This window comes from Anabas testudineus, chromosome 7 (genome assembly GCF_900324465.2).
Source record: "Anabas testudineus chromosome 7, fAnaTes1.2, whole genome shotgun sequence".
Taxonomy (NCBI): domain Eukaryota; kingdom Metazoa; phylum Chordata; class Actinopteri; order Anabantiformes; family Anabantidae; genus Anabas; species Anabas testudineus.
In genome coordinates this window covers 21,119,946-21,138,452 of record NC_046616.1, presented here as the reverse complement: position 1 = coordinate 21,138,452, position 18,507 = coordinate 21,119,946, and the positions used below count along the sequence as shown (strand labels likewise).

Here is an 18,507-nt window from a genome sequence, read left to right as displayed (position 1 = left end):
GCTCAGCTGTGCTGGATGTTTTTCTAAAAATAATAAAACTCTAGACGGGAATAAATGTTGCAGGAGCTTATAGAAACAATGCCACGTTGAATGAGGGTGTAATCCAAGCTAAAGCCAACAAAATATTAGAGTGTGTGACCTTTTTGTTGGACTGGCAGACTCTACTCAGATGTAGTAGTTTACATTACAGTGCCACCTTGTGGATTTGATGTAGAGCTCTTTTCCAGTCATCAAGTCAGATCAGAAATCCAGTGGAGGAACATCATTAGTACAATAATAATAATGAAATGAAAGTATAACATTGACCTTGTGAGGTATTTGTATGTGTAATTAGCTATTTTTATATCACACTTCTTATACTTACATGACTACATTAGTTTTACTGGTATGTTAGTTACCAGAGAAACATTTTGCACAAAAATACATCATGCTACTTCTGAATTTAGGAAATTATCTTGATTTAAGCACAGTATCAGAGTACTTCATCTCTGAGAGATCTGATGGTGGAACTCTGGTGCAGAGCTGGATACGTTTACAACATGGGAATATAAGTGAAATGGTTCGGAGAAACCTTTGGTGTGTGAGTTAAGACGTGTAATCATTGCTGCAGTGTACGATACATTTACCATGTGCAGCTTTGTAGTGACAGCAGTAGTAGAAAAATCATCATTCCACCGAGCAGCCTGTCTAACTTATATAAAAAAGCAGCAGCTGAACAAAGTGCAGTCCATCCTGTCTGACAGCTCCCATCCACTGAAGTCAGAGGTCCCTGTGCTGCCCTCTGGCTCTCTGTTCAGGCACTCACGAAGCAGAAAGCACTGTTAACACAGGAATACAGTTCTGTAAGTCGTCTAATTCTTTAAACGACTACTTTAAAAGTGTTAGAATGAAAACATCCTGTGACAGGTCCATACAGTAAATGGTACCTGTCACCTGGTCTTCCAACATGAACGTAAATCCTACACAACTGACATTCCTCCATGTTACAGGTGTAAATCAGGTAATGTTTGATAAATGATGTAAACACGCAATTTGAAGCTTCAAAATCCATTGGTCAAGATTTTATCCCTAAGCGACTAAGTAACTAACTATTTTTTAAACTTCAGTCTCCAGTTTTCTTGGCTGATAACGTGCATATGGTGAAAAATAATTTCTGAATGCAACAGTTTTAATCTGATTTGATTAAAAAAAAAACTTTCTGAATCTCACAAATCCCGCTTGTTCATGTCAACATAGTGTCAGGGACCTCAGGGAGCAGAAGAGCAGCGGGTTTAGATCTGGGTGGGACAAGTGAAGCAGAAGCATGAAGCAAGAATTTGTCTCCTCCCTCATTAGCACCAGTGCAAGAGCCTTAACCCTGTAAACCTGACCTCATGTTAACGTGTGTAACAGCAAAAATATTAACAGGATGTTCCTGGAAAACAGAGATGGCCTCTCAGTAAATCTCCCGTGAACAAAGTAAGGGTTTATTCACAGTATTTATGACGTGTTGTTTTCATTTCATCTTTTGTTTTTACTTCATCTGCACCACATGCATCCTCGTAACACGTGTCCTCACTGGAGTTGTGAGAAAAAAAAAAAAGTAAATTTGTGTACTTCTTCCACCTCTGCAGTGGACTGTACAAAGGTTGAAAAATCAAATTTAAAATAAGTATGTTTGAGGATGAAACAGCAAAGTGGGCTAAACTAACTTCAACTCCATACTCAGACACAGACACAGCCAGGTGACAGTGGCCGAGCTGGCCCCTGTAACATCAACAACAACATCACTTGGACTATTTTCACCTAATGCTTTTCTATAGTTACGTCTCTATGGTATATTTCAGATACATATATTGTGCTTTTTACCTGACATTGTTAGTTTATTGCAGTACTTTGTAGAATGTAATAAAGAAATGTGTCCTCCTCCATTCCAAACATCAATCTATGGCCCAATCGTTATTTGACTCTTAACGTTAAAAAAAGAATTTCTTTCAAACTGTGTAGTAAAATAATTGGAACTACTTAAAGCAGTTAAAACTAAACCTAAGGTCATTATTGTAAAAAGCAGTAGGTTCACCAGTGATTGTAGTTAACTACAAGTTCATGTTTTACAACCAATGATACCGCACTGAGAGGAAACTAGAAGTTTTAATAATATTAACATATTTAAGATAGTGTTTGGTGAAGATGTTCTAAAACGCTCAACTTAAGACAAGCAGAATCGCCGCTAGATTACATTCTTTTTTTCTGTTTTTCTATATTCCAGTTTATGGAGCTACTGTGTTCTCAGCTAATCAGCGAGTGTCTTTCTGAGGGGTTGGTCTCTTCAGCAGCTGGGAGTGTAGATAAACACGCTGACAGCTGCTAATCTGAACCGAGGTCATCCTCACTGAACTCCATTCTCAGTTAGTGTCACAGAAAAAAAAAGAACGCTCACACAGATCCCCCCCTAGGTTTTAACTTGGTATAAGCAACTAAAACTGCCTCTAATTTAAAGATCTAGGCCAATATTTCAAGTGGATTTGTACAATTTTAACAAGTGACTGTTACAGGAGCACGTCTAGAAAGAAACATCAAATGCAAACGTAGACATCAAATGACACATCTTAGCTGTGTCTAATAACTGGAATTCTTTTCCAGAAAGCGGCCTCAGTGAGACTCAGAGGATACCATCATGGACATCGCTCGTTTCCTTCTGCTCAGCTGTCTTGGTGTTGCTGTTACTGCTCAAGGTGAGTGTGGATACGTTTAGTGTAAGTAGACGCTGGTCTGGACCCACCTCGTCCTCACTGCTGCTGCGGGGTTAGGGTTAGTGGATCTTTCTCTGTTCGTTTCTCCCTTTTTCACTGCAGATCTGCAGTGTCCCAGACCTGTGCCAGAACAGAATATGAACGTGATGGGCAATGACAGTGTTTTAGATGCGTTCCCTGATGGGACTACAGTTTCTTTTGCCTGCGATGTTGGCTACACGTCTGCAGCAGGGTCTCCAGTCGTTACTTGTGCTGCTGGCAGTTGGAGTCCTGTGACGCTGATGTGCGAGAGTAAATATTGACACTTGATTTTTACCTAGTGCATGAATTAGTGAAGCAGTTGGACGTGTTCTAATTGAGTAATGTTTATGAGAATGATTAAATTCTCAAGAGTTTTCTGTTTTCAGGAAAGAACTGTGGCCCTGCTGGAGAAGTGACAAATGGACGTATTGATTACCCTGAAGGGACGGAGTTTGGTGATAAAGCTGTGATCACATGTGACACTGGGTTAGTAATAAACTGAAAAGTGTGATGGTTCATTGGGTATTATGTTTTAGGGTCATCTGTCTGTTAGTCTGTTTAATTCTTGTGAACATCAGTCTCAGGAATATCTACTTGGTCATTCTGCAGCCTTTGACACAGTCGATCACAAGATTCTCAACCCTTTCTGACTTGGGCATCACTGTGACAGCTCTGGCCTGGCTTAAGTCCTACTTGTCTAGACGTACCTTTAAGGTATCTTGGCAGGGGCAGGTTTCTAACTCTCACTGCCTCTCCTCCTCTCCTCACTGGTGTGCCACAGGGCTCAGTTCTTGGTCCTCTACTCTTTTGCATTTATACTACATCCTTAGGTTTCATCATCCAGTCGCATGGCTTTTCCTATCATTGCTTTTCTGATGACACATGGCTCTAAAAACACAATGATGGGGTTACCAGCATGCACCATTCAACCCCCCCCCAGATGTTTGCAGTGTTCCTCCTTGACATCCCACCTGGTCCAGAAGTTCCATGAGTCTCCTGAGAATTAGTAGCGTCTCCCTGAGGCCTACAAATCCTAAACAGTATCACAGAAATCGGATCTTTCCTTTCTTCTCATCATCAGTGGAACTCTCTCTTGACTTTGGGTGTGCACTTTATGTTTAGCAGGATGTCAGCGTGTTTGCAAGGAGTTCAGGGAGCATTCAGAGTCTTAATCTGCTCAAATACAGAATAGTAAAGCTAAATGTATACTGGAATTGGATCAGCTTTACTTTGACTGATAATGGTCCTTTGAAATATGGCCAGATCAGCACTGTCACTAGAAATCTCTAGAAATGTCCCCTCAGGAGGAACTGATTCGATACTTCAATTAAAACTGGTTGGCAAAGGCAATTTTTTATACTGATTTGACCATTACAATGCCAGCTCTCATTATTTTTTTACAATGAAACACCTTGTTCTAATCAAATGAAGTGTTCAGTGAGCTTTATAATGTGAAACGCTGGAGGTAAGATAGATGAGATCCATCTTTAAGTGAAATGTTTGAAATCAGTCTTCTTTGCTTCCTAATTAGTTACACGTTGGTTGGTGAAAGAGAAATCACTTGTGAAGATCACGGGTGGAGTCACAGGTTGCCTGAATGTGAAGGTTGGTGATCTGTGTGTGTTAATACAAGACACATGACCCAGTAAATACTCAGTATCTGTTTCCATTCTAATAAATGTTTTTGTTTTGCAGTGGTGACTTGTGATCCTCCACCTGAGATTGTAAATGGTGCTTTCACTCCAAGCAAAGACAGTTATGTGTATTTGGATGCTGTACAGTACAGCTGTGAAAACTATTACACCCTCATTGGATCAAAATCGAGGACATGTTCAGAAGATGGAACGTTCAAACCCGATCCTCCAACATGTATCGGTGAGTGTACAGGAAGTCATTCCTGCCAACAGCCATCACCCTATACAATGACTGTATTCAGACATAAGACATATGCATTTTCCAAATTCCTTCAATCATCTCAACATACGACTGCACAGAATGCTTAATAGTTGTACATTTAACTTGAACGTGCAATTTGATTTCTCTCTTGTTCTGTTAGATGTGCTTACATGTGTATATTATTTTTATAATCTTCTGCTTGTGTATGGATGTTTCTCTCTGTAATGTTGCTACTGCAACACCTGAATTTCCCTTCTGGGATTGATAAAGTATCTATCTATCTAGACCTTTGTCTGCTATTGTGTTTAAATTTTATTTGATTTAATACCAATTTCTTATTAAGCTAATTGTGACAAAAGCTGATGTTTCATTTTTATTGGCTGGTCCATCTTTCTTTCTCTTTCTTCATTTTCCTTTACAGATCAAACCTGTCCCAGACCTGTGCCAGGACCCAACATGAACGTAAAGGGCAACAAAATGCTTTTAGAGAAATTCCCTGATGGGACTAAAGCTTCTTTTGCCTGCGATGTTGGCTACACGTCTGCAGCAGGGTCTCCAGTCGTTACTTGTGCTGCTGGCAGTTGGAGTCCTGTGACGCTGAAGTGCGAGAGTAAATATTGACACTTGATTTTTACCTAGTGCATGAATTAGTGAAGCAAAAGGGAGATTTAGCATCAGTATGCAACACTGTGGGAGGAGAACATGTAGAACATAGGTATGCTCATTTAGATTAGGGACAAGTAATATCACCAGTCACTAGACCGTTAAGTCAGTTGGACGTGTTCTTATTGAGTAATGTTTATGAGAATGATTAAATTCTCAAGAGTTTTCTGTTTTCAGGAAAGAACTGTGGCCCTGCTGGAGAAGTGACAAATGGACGTATTGATTACCCTGAAGGGACGGAGTTTGGTGATAAAGCTGTGATCACATGTGACACTGGGTTAGTAATAAACTGAAAAGTGTGATGGTTCATTGGGTATTATGTTTTAGGGTCATCTGTCTGTTAGTCTGTTTAATTCTTGTGAACATCAGTCTCAGGAATATCTACTTGGTCATTCTGCAGCCTTTGACACAGTCGATCACAAGATTCTCAACCCTTTCTGACTTGGGCATCACTGTGACAGCTCTGGCCTGGCTTAAGTCTTACTTGTCTAGACGTACCTTTAAGGTATCTTGGCAGGGGCAGGTTTCTAACTCTCACTGCCTCTCCTCCTCTCCTCACTAGTGTGCCACAGGGCTCAGTTCTTGGTCCTCTACTCTTTTGCATTTATACTACATCCTTAGGTTCCATCATCCAGTCGCATGGCTTTTCCTATCATTGCTTTTCTGATGACACACGGCTCTAAAAACACAATGATGGGGTTACCAGCATGCACCATTCAACCCCCCCAGATGTTTGCAGTGTTCCTCCTTGACATCCCACCTGGTCCAGAAGTTCCATGAGTCTCCTGAGAATTAGTAGCGTCTCCCTGAGGCCTACAAATCCTAAACAGTATCACAGAAATCGGATCTTTCCTTTCTTCTCGTCATCAGTGGAACTCTCTCTTGACTTTGGGTGTGCACTTTATGTTTAGCAGGATGTCAGCGTGTTTGCAAGGTGTTCAGGGAGCATTCAGAGTCTTAATCTGCTCAAATACAGAATAGTAAAGCTAAATGTATACTGGAATTGGATCAGCTTTACTTTGACTGATAATGGTCCTTTGAAATATGGCCAGATCAGCACTGTCACTAGAAATCTCTAGAAATGTCCACTCGGGAGGAACTGATTCGATACTTCAATTAAAACTGGTTGGCAAAGGCAATTTTTTATACTGATTTGACCATTACAATGCCAGCTCTCATTATTTTTTTACAATGAAACACCTTGTTCTAATCAAATGAAGTGTTCAGTGAGCTTTATAATGTGAAACGCTGGAGGTAAGATAGATGAGATCCATCTTTAAGTGAAATGTTTGAAATCAGTCTTCTTTGCTTCCTAATTAGTTACACGTTGGTTGGTGAAAGAGAAATCACTTGTGAAGATCACGGGTGGAGTCACAGGTTGCCTGAATGTGAAGGTTGGTGATCTGTGTGTGTTAATACAAGACACATGACCCAGTAAATACTCAGTATCTGTTTCCATTCTAATAAATGTTTTTGTTTTGCAGTGGTGACTTGTGATCCTCCACCTGAGATTGTAAATGGTGCTTTCACTCCAAGCAAAGACAGTTATGTGTATTTGGATGCTGTACAGTACAGCTGTGAAAACTATTACACCCTCATTGGATCAAAATCGAGGACATGTTCAGAAGATGGAACGTTCAAACCCGATCCTCCAACATGTATCGGTGAGTGTACAGGAAGTCATTCCTGCCAACAGCCATCACCCTATACAATGACTGTATTCAGACATAAGACATATGCATTTTCCAAATTCCTTCAATCATCTCAACATACGACTGCACAGAATGCTTAATAGTTGTACATTTAACTTGAACGTGCAATTTGATTTCTCTCTTGTTCTGTTAGATGTGCTTACATGTGTATATTATTTTTATAATCTTCTGCTTGTGTATGGATGTTTCTCTCTGTAATGTTGCTACTGCAACACCTGAATTTCCCTTCTGGGATTGATAAAGTATCTATCTATCTAGACCTTTGTCTGCTATTGTGTTTAAATTTTATTTGATTTAATACCAATTTCTTATTAAGCTAATTGTGACAAAAGCTGATGTTTCATTTTTATTGGCTGGTCCATCTTTCTTTCTCTTTCTTCATTTTCCTTTACAGATCAAACCTGTCCCAGACCTGTGCCAGGACCCAACATGAACGTAAAGGGCAACAAAATGCTTTTAGAGAAATTCCCTGATGGGACTAAAGCTTCTTTTGCCTGCGATGTTGGCTACACGTCTGCAGCAGGGTCTCCAGTCGTTACTTGTGCTGCTGGCAGTTGGAGTCCTGTGACGCTGAAGTGCGAGAGTAAATATTGACACTTGATTTTTACCTAGTGCATGAATTAGTGAAGCAAAAGGGAGATTTAGCATCAGTATGCAACACTGTGGGAGGAGAACATGTAGAACATAGGTATGCTCATTTAGATTAGGGACAAGTAATATCACCAGTCACTAGACCGTTAAGTCAGTTGGACGTGTTCTTATTGAGTAATGTTTATGAGAATGATTAAATTCTCAAGAGTTTTCTGTTTTCAGGAAAGAACTGTGGCCCTGCTGGAGAAGTGACAAATGGACGTATTGATTACCCTGAAGGGACGGAGTTTGGTGATAAAGCTGTGATCACATGTGACACTGGGTTAGTAATAAACTGAAAAGTGTGATGGTTCATTGGGTATTATGTTTTAGGGTCATCTGTCTGTTAGTCTGTTTAATTCTTGTGAACATCAGTCTCAGGAATATCCACTTGGTCATTCTGCAGCCTTTGACACAGTCGATCACAAGATTCTCAACCCTTTCTGACTTGGGCATCACTGTGACAGCTCTGGCCTGGCTTAAGTCCTACTTGTCTAGACGTACCTTTAAGGTATCTTGGCAGGGGCAGGTTTCTAACTCTCACTGCCTCTCCTCCTCTTGTCACTGGGGTGCCACAGGGCTCAGTTCTTGGTCCTCTACTCTTTTGCATTTATACTACATCCTTAGGTTCCATCATCCAGTCGCATGGCTTTTCCTATCATTGCTTTTCTGATGACACACGGCTCTAAAAACACAATGATGGGGTTACCAGCATGCACCATTCAACCCCCCCCCAGATGTTTGCAGTGTTCCTCCTTGACATCCCACCTGGTCCAGAAGTTCCATGAGTCTCCTGAGAATTAGTAGCGTCTCCCTGAGGCCTACAAATCCTAAACAGTATCACAGAAATCGGATCTTTCCTTTCTTCTCGTCATCAGTGGAACTCTCTCTTGACTTTGGGTGTGCACTTTATGTTTAGCAGGATGTCAGCGTGTTTGCAAGGTGTTCAGGGAGCATTCAGAGTCTTAATCTGCTCAAATACAGAATAGTAAAGCTAAATGTATACTGGAATTGGATCAGCTTTACTTTGACTGATAATGGTCCTTTGAAATATGGCCAGATCAGCACTGTCACTAGAAATCTCTAGAAATGTCCACTCGGGAGGAACTGATTCGATACTTCAATTAAAACTGGTTGGCAAAGGCAATTTTTTATACTGATTTGACCATTACAATGCCAGCTCTCATTATTTTTTACAATGAAACACCTTGTTCTAATCAAATGAAGTGTTCAGTGAGCTTTATAATGTGAAACGCTGGAGGTAAGATAGATGAGATCCATCTTTAAGTGAAATGTTTGAAATCAGTCTTCTTTGCTTCCTAATTAGTTACACGTTGGTTGGTGAAAGAGAAATCACTTGTGAAGATCACGGGTGGAGTCACAGGTTGCCTGAATGTGAAGGTTGGTGATCTGTGTGTGTTAATACAAGACACATGACCCAGTAAATACTCAGTATCTGTTTCCATTCTAATAAATGTTTTTGTTTTGCAGTGGTGACTTGTGATCCTCCACCTGAGATTGTAAATGGTGCTTTCACTCCAAGCAAAGACAGTTATGTGTATTTGGATGCTGTACAGTACAGCTGTGAAAACTATTACACCCTCATTGGATCAAAATCGAGGACATGTTCAGAAGATGGAACGTTCAAACCCGATCCTCCAACATGTATCGGTGAGTGTACAGGAAGTCATTCCTGCCAACAGCCATCACCCTATACAATGACTGTATTCAGACATAAGACATATGCATTTTCCAAATTCCTTCAATCATCTCAACATACAACTGCACAGAATGCTTAATAGTTGTACATTTAACTTGAACGTGCAATTTGATTTCTCTCTTGTTCTGTTAGATGTGCTTACATGTGTATATTATTTTTATAATCTTCTGCTTGTGTATGGATGTTTCTCTCTGTAATGTTGCTACTGCAACACCTGAATTTCCCTTCTGGGATTGATAAAGTATCTATCTATCTAGACCTTTGTCTGCTATTGTGTTTAAATTTGATTTGATTTAATACCAATTTCTTATGAAGCTAATTGTGACAAAAGCTGATGTTTCATTTTTATTGGCTTGTCCATCTTTCTTTCTCTTTCTTCATTTTCCTTTACAGATCAAACCTGTCCCAGACCTGTGCCAGGACCCAACATGAACGTAAAGGGCAACAAAATGCTTTTAGAGAAATTCCCTGATGGGACTAAAGCTTCTTTTGCCTGCGATGTTGGCTACACGTCTGCAGCAGGGTCTCCAGTCGTTACTTGTGCTGCTGGCCATTGGAGTCCTGTGACGCTGAAGTGCGAGAGTAAATATTGACACTTGATTTTTACCTAGTGCATGAATTAGTGAAGCAAAAGGGAGATTTAGCATCAGTATGCAACACTGTGGGAGGAGAACATGTAGAACATAGATATGCTCATTTAGATTAGGGACAAGTAATATCACCAGTCACTAGACCGTTAAGTCAGTTGGACGTGTTCTTATTGAGTAATGTTTATGAGAATGATTACATTCTCAAGAGTTTTCTGTTTTCAGGAAAGAACTGTGGCCCTGCTGGAGAAGTGACAAATGGACGTATTGATTACCCTGAAGGGACGGAGTTTGGTGATAAAGCTGTGATCACATGTGACACTGGGTTAGTAATAAACTGAAAAGTGTGATGGTTCATTGGGTATTATGTTTTAGGGTCATCTGTCTGTTAGTCTGTTTAATTCTTGTGAACATCAGTCTCAGGAATATCCACTTGGTCATTCTGCAGCCTTTGACACAGTCGATCACAAGATTCTCAACCCTTTCTGACTTGGGCATCACTGTGACAGCTCTGGCCTGGCTTAAGTCCTACTTGTCTAGACGTACCTTTAAGGTATCTTGGCAGGGGCAGGTTTCTAACTCTCACTGCCTCTCCTCCTCTCCTCACTGGTGTGCCAAAGGGCTCAGTTCTTGGTCCTCTACTCTTTTGCATTTATACTACATCCTTAGGTTCCATCATCCAGTCGCATGGCTTTTCCTATCATTGCTTTTCTGATGACACACGGCTCTAAAAACACAATGATGGGGTTACCAGCATGCACCATTCAACCCCCCCCCAGATGTTTGCAGTGTTCCTCCTTGACATCCCACCTGGTCCAGAAGTTCCATGAGTCTCCTGAGAATTAGTAGCGTCTCCCTGAGGCCTACAAATCCTAAACAGTATCACAGAAATCGGATCTTTCCTTTCTTCTCGTCATCAGTGGAACTCTCTCTTGACTTTGGGTGTGCACTTTATGTTTAGCAGGATGTCAGCGTGTTTGCAAGGTGTTCAGGGAGCATTCAGAGTCTTAATCTGCTCAAATACAGAATAGTAAAGCTAAATGTATACTGGAATTGGATCAGCTTTACTTTGACTGATAATGGTCCTTTGAAATATGGCCAGATCAGCACTGTCACTAGAAATCTCTAGAAATGTCCACTCAGGAGGAACTGATTCGATACTTCAATTAAAACTGGTTGGCAAAGGCAATTTTTTATACTGATTTGACCATTACAATGCCAGCTCTCATTATTTTTTACAATGAAACACCTTGTTCTAATCAAATGAAGTGTTCAGTGAGCTTTATAATGTGAAACGCTGGAGGTAAGATAGATGAGATCCATCTTTAAGTGAAATGTTTGAAATCAGTCTTCTTTGCTTCCTAATTAGTTACGCGTTGGTTGGTGAAAGAGAAATCACTTGTGAAGATCACGGGTGGAGTCACAGGTTGCCTGAATGTGAAGGTTGGTGATCTGTGTGTGTTAATACAAGACACATGACCCAGTAAATACTCAGTATCTGTTTCCATTCTAATAAATGTTTTTGTTTTGCAGTGGTGACTTGTGATCCTCCACCTGAGATTGTAAATGGTGCTTTCACTCCAAGCAAAGACAGTTATGTGTATTTGGATGCTGTACAGTACAGCTGTGAAAACTATTACACCCTCATTGGATCAAAATCGAGGACATGTTCAGAAGATGGAACGTTCAAACCCGATCATCCAACATGTATCGGTGAGTGTACAGGAAGTCATTCCTGCCAACAGCCATCACCCTATACAATGACTGTATTCAGACATAAGACATATGCAATTTTCAAATTCCTTCAATCATCTCAACATACGACTGCACAGAATGCTTAATAGTTGTACATTTAACTTGAACGTGCAATTTGATTTCTCTCTTGTTCTGTTAGATGTGCTTACATGTGTATATTATTTTTATAATCTTCTGCTTGTGTATGGATGTTTCTCTCTGTAATGTTGCTACTGCAACACCTGAATTTCCCTTCTGGGATTGATAAAGTATCTATCTATCTAGACCTTTGTCTGCTATTGTGTTTAAATTTGATTTGATTTAATACCAATTTCTTATGAAGCTAATTGTGACAAAAGCTGATGTTTCATTTTTATTGGCTTGTCCATCTTTCTTTCTCTTTCTTCATTTTCCTTTACAGATCAAACCTGTCCCAGACCTGTGCCAGGACCCAACATGAACGTAAAGGGCAACAAAATGCTTTTAGAGAAATTCCCTGATGGGACTAAAGCTTCTTTTGCCTGCGATGTTGGCTACACGTCTGCAGCAGGGTCTCCAGTCGTTACTTGTGCTGCTGGCAGTTGGAGTCCTGTGACGCTGAAGTGCGAGAGTAAATATTGACACTTGATTTTTACCTAGTGCATGAATTAGTGAAGCAAAAGGGAGATTTAGCATCAGTATGCAACACTGTGGGAGGAGAACATGTAGAACATAGGTATGCTCATTTAGATTAGGGACAAGTAATATCACCAGTCACTAGACCGTTAAGTCAGTTGGACGTGTTCTTATTGAGTAATGTTTATGAGAATGATTAAATTCTCAAGAGTTTTCTGTTTTCAGGAAAGAACTGTGGCCCTGCTGGAGAAGTGACAGATGGACATGTTGATTATCCTGAGGGGACGGAGTTTGGTGATAAAGCTGTGATCACATGTTTCACTGGGTTAGTAATAAATTATAAACTCTCATGGTTCATTTTCAGAGACTGAGTTTTTAAAATATAATGTAGACTGGAGAGTAGTTCATCACAACACTAAAATGTCAGCAACCATCATATTTACCAATCAAACACGAAACGTTCTGCATTCAAAGTGACTCGCTGACTGTTCAGTGATGTCGTGTGACATGTTAGGACTGACACAGATCCTTTTTGAAATGTGCTGTTCTGAAGTCAGACTTCTTTGTTTTCTAATTAGCTTCACGTTGGTTGGTGAAAGTGAAAGAATTTGTGGAGATCACGGGTGGAGCGGCAGATTACCTGATTGTGAAGGTTGGTGACATGTGTGTGTTGATACCAGAGACGAGACTAAATAAAAACTCAGTGTCTGTTTTCATTCTAATACATGTTTTTATTTTGCAGTGGTGACTTGTGATCCTCCACCTGAGATTGTAAATGGTGCTTTCACTCCAAGCAAAGACAGTTATGTGTATTTGGATGTTGTACAGTACAGCTGTGAAAAATATTACACCCTCATTGGATCAAAGACAAGAACGTGTTCAGAAGATGGAACCTTCAAACCCGATCCTCCAGCATGTGTTGGTAAGGGTTTTTTTTTTTGTGTATTCACAACTGTGACTGATGGTTTGTTAACGTTCATTTTCCATTTTGTGTGCCAGCAGTGGTTCAGTGTAAAGATCCTCATTTTATGCTGATTTCTTATTTGGCCTATTGTGCCATGTGCCGGTGATGGATCTTTGTTAAACTCACCTCTTCTTATCTTTCTCGTTCTCTCATTCTTTCTTTTTACTTACAGATCAGAACTGTCCCAGACCTGTGCCAGGGCCCAACATGAACGTGAAGGAAAACATCTTTTATTTAGAGAAATTCCCTGATGGGACTAAAGTTTCTTTTGCGTGTGATGTTGGCTACACGTCTGCAGCAGGGTCTCCAGTCGTTACTTGTGCTGCTGGCAGTTGGAGTCCTGTGACGCTGAGATGCAAAAGTGAATATTAGCACTTGAGTTTTACACCAGCAATATCGCAGTATTTGTAGTAAATAGTAATATTATATCTATGGTTTTTTTTCTAATGGGTGACTCAAGTAACCAGTCAGTTGAGTAATATGTACATAATGTTATCAGTATTATTTTTGAAGGATGAATTTAATATTCGAGAGTTTTCTGTTTTCAGAGAAGAGCTGTGGCCTCGCAGGAAAAGTGACAAATGGACGTATTGATTACCCTAAAGGAAAGGAGTTTGGTGATAAAGCTGTGATCGTGTGTGACAGTGGGTTAGTGAGAAACTAAGTAGAGTTAGTTTGTAAAATGTTCTGGAGAGTGCTAATCAAATATCAACTGTTCTCATCACAGTAGGTTTTCAGTAAGACCTGCTGACTATTGGCTCTTTTCAAAGTCAAAGGTCTTTGTTTCCTCATTAGCTACACACTGGCTGGTGCGAGTGAAATCACTTGTGGAGACCAAGGGTGGAGCGGCTCGCTGCCTATATGTGAAGGTTGGTGATTTTGTTTGGTCATAGGAATCCTAAAAAAGGGGTGAGGGTCTGGAGTTTTCTTCATAAAACTGATACCAAATGTTTATGTTCACAAAATCATTTTTACTAGAAATATCCTTTTGAATATTATCTTAATCTGGAGACGTGCTGTCAACACCTCCTATGGTCTAAACTCACTGGATCACAGAGTCACTGTCAAGTAGCTGCAGTTACATTTAGTTATTTGGCAGAGTCATAAGCCAGGTATGACACAAGCAAAGAAGTTAAATCAGGGAGGAGAGCCTCACAGCAAAGTGCCACGAGAAGCTGTGAACGTGATGCAGACAGCCACTGGGAGCCGGCGCAGAGAGATGAGCAGAGGGTTTTACACTGTGTCCTGAAGGGACTGAGGCTTTGGGGCAGGCTGGAAGGTCTCTAGCAGTGTTTTAGATAAATGGACCAAGAGACACAGCGTGTTCTAATAGTTTGGAGAAAAGGGCAGATATGAAATAGAGTGATAATTACAAAGTGATATTTCTTTAAGAGACGTTTGACTGCAGCGCTCTGAGAGCTGGAGAGAACCTACAGCAGTTGTAAGTGATCCAGTAGTCGGTTTTGAAGACATCACCAGATCATGATTCAGGGGACACTGTGTCCAAATGATCTAAGTCACAGAGAGATAATATGGCGTGCAACTGAAAAAGATTTCACGTCTAACATCATCAAATTTGGTGAAGAACAAACAGATTCAACCGTGAGGAAAGAGAGTTTTCTAAAAGTAGAGATGCTAGAGACACTTACACAACTTTTCTCGGTTCAGTTTGAATTGATATTTAAAGCTTTGACTGTACATCTGGTGGTGGAGAGGTGAGTGCCCGGTCTCTTAAAGAACACAGTCCAGAACATTGAAATTCACCTACAACTACAGTTTTCAATAAAAAAAAATAAAATAAATAAAGAATATAAATTATATGCTAATTATTAAAATATATGGAAGTTACTGTAGTGTTACAGATCATTTAACCTCTGTTTCAAAGCTGCTCCAGGCTCATGTGACAAACCTGATGAGTGACCACAGTGATGTCTTGTGGTTTTATTACAGCCAGTGGAAATAACTCTGTGGTTCTGGCCTCTGTCGCCGGTAAGATTCATGTTTGAACAATAGACATAAAAAGCTTTTGTTACTAATCTCACCGTTTTTAATGCATGTCCTCTTATCCCATTTTACATAACATTTAGATTGTTTTCTTCCTCATCACAATAGGTATTAGCGTTCTCATTGGAGCTGCAGCGATGATCATTGCAAGACAAGGGTAACACGTTTTATTCCACTGTGCAGATTAACCCTTGAATTGAATGCATTCCTCTAATCATTTCTCTGTTTGCATCTCAGCTCAAACCATTAACATGCACTGATCCCTGTCGTGGCTTCTCCAGCTTCAGGCTTTTTGGCTTTTCTTTTGTAAATACCTGACATGTTCAATGGTCAGCATGTCAGTGTTTTAACCTCTCTTTCTCTTTTTAGCCTTTTTTTTTTTTTTTTTTTCTAAAAATATCTAATTTACATTTGTTTTCTATGCTTCTCTTCTCTTTTCTGTAGTAACCATCCCAGTCCTGTGGGGCCAATATGACTGACTCAGCGGACAAGTCCTCGTTCTCGTGCCGTCAGTGTGCATGGCAGAGATGATTACATGGATTCATTTGTTTGATGCTTATGAAGACTGCATGTACCTGTAACCTGTGTGTTGACTTGTGTCAGGCACGACTGTGCTTTGTAACTTAAATGGTTAACGCGTTTTTGTTGGTGTAAAAGAGGCGTCTAGCGGACGTACGACTCCCTTCAGTCTTGTACAAATTGATCTTCTACCACAGAATAATGGGATCTGTTAAAGAGGTGTAAAATATTGCCTCTAAATGAAGCATGTTTCATTAAAGCTTCAAGTTCTGTGTCACTAACTGTGTTTGCCTGTTGATTGCACAAACAAACCTCTTCCTACAATGTCACTAAAACAAACAAAGAAAACATACAGTACAGCTGTGTTTTAACAGAAGGTCCCAGATTCTTTAAGCTTAAATTTAAAGAAATAGAACTGGAGTGAAAACACTATTTTACATTAGTGTGCCACCTTGTGGATTTGACACAGACTGGAAAATAGTTCTACTTAAAACCTCTGCATAAAAATATAGTATCCAAATATTGTCTACTAATCTATATAAAACATATGTACTTATTAATTAACCATGATGTCCTTCCTCTTGCAACTCTTGGGATACCTTCCTCCGTTCCTCTACCTAAATGCATTTGAGCACCAGGTTTTTGTGCTTGTGTTTTCTCTCTGCTGTAGAATTGAGCACAGTGGAACCTAAATCTTGCCACTAATTCAAAATGTGACACAGATCGATGACGTCCCATGTATTCTTCAATTTTGATAATGAACTCTGTCTGGCTCAACCTAACAGGATACAGTACCCCATAAAGTCATTTATTGTGCTTCGACAGTTTTACCCACTCTCTTATATAAGTTAATTATCTAAATGTTGTACTCTAATGTGAATTTCTCTTCCCCCCAAAAAAAGCTCAGTCAGACTTCATGATCAGATCAGATACCATCATGGGCTTTGCTTGTTCCCTCTTAGTGTGATGTGCGGATACACAAGCTGGTCTTTGATGTATTTGTTTCACTTCTAATGCTCGTCTTTTGTTCCTGTTCCTCTTTTATAAAGCTCAGTACTGTTCCAGACCTGTGCCAGTAGACAACAAGGACATTGAAGGACAGTGACATCCATTTAGAAAAACAAACTAATGAATCTGTCCTGGACATAAATGATGGTTCCCCTAACTTGATTAATTAACTTTAAGACAATTACTGTAATCAAGTGATTTCTGTAACTCTAAATGAGACTTCTGCACCTGTCCACATGTATTTTGGTCCACTCCTCGGGAGCTGTCTCAGGTTTGTAGGGTGCCTACATATTTCAGCTCTTTCTACAGATGTTCAATGTGATTTAGATCAGGACTCATTGAAGGCCACTTCAGAACAGTCCAGTGATTTGTTCTTAGTCATTCGTCACTCGTTTCTAGTTGTGTATTATCCTGTTGAAGGACACACAATCTGTGACTGAGACCAAGCTTCCTGACAGTGGGCAGCATGTTTTGCTCCAGGATGCCTTGCTAGTCTTGAGATTTCATTGTACCCAGCATACATTCAAGACACTCGTTTGTCCAAACAACATTTTTCCAGGAGCTTAGTCAGAGGAACATCCTGCATCAGTGAATAATGGAGTGCATATTGATCACAGTTTCATAAAGATTAAATAAATCACCACAAAGAAGACTGTGACAAACTGTCCTCAACAAATCCACCTGTGCATCAGAGACATTTCCACATCTCTGTGATAACACACAGATGGACATGATTAGCAGTTTAAAGGAGGTTTGCAGCTCTCATCACAGTCTACATACTCACAATCAACCATCTTTAACATCATTGTCAACTGAGCCAGAGACGCTTATACGTAGTGATACTGTTAATTAGAAATGTGAATATACACAGAGTAAGCTTCACCGGTAAAAACACATTTAACATCTAATGTTACACTAGTGAAGAATCTCAGGTGACCCCGGTGTAAACAAACAGAGCTTCACTCCTGACAAACTGTGTCAACACAGGATTTCATCAGTATTGATTTCCTATAGCTCTGATACTGGACTCTGTGGCCAGTTAAAATTTCCACTCTGAAAAATAATAAACAACATAAACCTGGTGCACATGTTCTAAACAAAGCTGTCTGTAAAACTCATATGAAACAAATTTCAAAGACGGTGCATTACGAGTATTCATTAATTAACAGTGTGAGGGAAGGTGTCTGACCTTTGAACTACTTTTTATTCCTGCTGGTTCTTTAAAACCATCAGCAACTGTTCATCATCATCAGCTCAGAGCTCTGGCCAGGCTGCTGCTGTTAATGGCTAATTCCGCAAAGGTCATTGGTGCATTTAAAGTCGTTGCTTCTATGACTTGTGCAGCTTTAGTGAGAAAAACAACTTGTCGGTTCAATCTTTGCATTGGCTCCCGTTCATTTTGGATCTTGTTCGACAAAGTCCACTAAAACAGAAAAGCAAAAGATAGGTCAGGGGACCCCCTCGAAGGGGTATCAGACAGACAACACAGTTGGAACACTACACTGCAACAATAAATGTACAATTCACAATGACTGCTTAATGTAGAATATCACATTTCAGAATAGTGGTTACTGTTTTAAATAAATATTCTTAGTAAAATGAAAAATGTTCTTTTTTTAAAATGTACAGTAATGTGTAATGTAAACTCCTTCACAGGGCCCCTGATGAGTGTGGTCCTTTGGCCAACTGGCCACTCTGCTCT

The 18,507-nt window shown here is 40.0% G+C and overlaps 2 protein-coding genes across 7 annotated transcripts in view; both read left to right on the top strand.

Annotated features, from left to right (window-relative positions):
* LOC113167129 (C4b-binding protein alpha chain-like) overlaps positions 1–18,507 on the top strand; it is a 34,402-nt gene that overhangs the window by 12,874 nt on the left and 3,021 nt on the right. The window lies entirely within an intron of this gene.
* Positions 1,357–18,240, top strand: LOC113167125 (sushi, von Willebrand factor type A, EGF and pentraxin domain-containing protein 1-like). Of its 5 annotated transcripts, none has more exons than XM_026367515.1 (28): positions 1,357–1,458; positions 2,623–2,714; positions 2,835–3,023; positions 3,140–3,239; positions 4,285–4,358; positions 4,449–4,628; positions 5,071–5,259; positions 5,490–5,589; positions 6,633–6,706; positions 6,797–6,976; positions 7,419–7,607; positions 7,838–7,937; positions 8,982–9,055; positions 9,146–9,325; positions 9,768–9,956; positions 10,187–10,286; positions 11,331–11,404; positions 11,495–11,674; positions 12,117–12,305; positions 12,536–12,635; positions 12,889–12,962; positions 13,053–13,232; positions 13,447–13,635; positions 13,823–13,922; positions 14,070–14,143; positions 15,225–15,263; positions 15,387–15,435; positions 15,723–18,239. In XM_026367515.1, exons 2-28 carry the CDS (start codon positions 2,657–2,659, stop codon positions 15,751–15,753), a joined length of 3,255 nt encoding a protein of 1,084 aa, XP_026223300.1. In that variant the 5' UTR covers positions 1,357–1,458; positions 2,623–2,656; the 3' UTR covers positions 15,754–18,239. The 5 variants fall into 5 exon arrangements, 4 of the variants coding, with proteins under 4 accessions (XP_026223300.1, XP_026223301.1, XP_026223303.1 ...); XM_026367516.1 differs by lacking the exon at positions 1,357–1,458 and adding an exon at positions 2,208–2,387; XR_003299264.1 differs by lacking the exon at positions 1,357–1,458 and having other exon boundaries at positions 2,400–2,714; positions 15,160–15,263; positions 15,723–15,777.

What these genes read in the sequence shown, in the direction of transcription:
- LOC113167125 (XM_026367515.1), top strand. Translation starts at nt 2,657, where the DNA reads ATGGACATCGCTCGTTTCCTTCTGCTCAGCTGTCTTGGTGTTGCTGTT. An exon ending in GTGATCACATGTGACACTGG is followed by an intron (nt 10,287 to 11,330) that starts GTTAGTAATAAA and finishes CTTCCTAATTAG; the next exon opens with TTACGCGTTGGTTGGTGAAA. An exon ending in TGTGACGCTGAAGTGCGAGA is followed by an intron (nt 12,306 to 12,535) that starts GTAAATATTGAC and finishes TTCTGTTTTCAG; the next exon opens with GAAAGAACTGTGGCCCTGCT.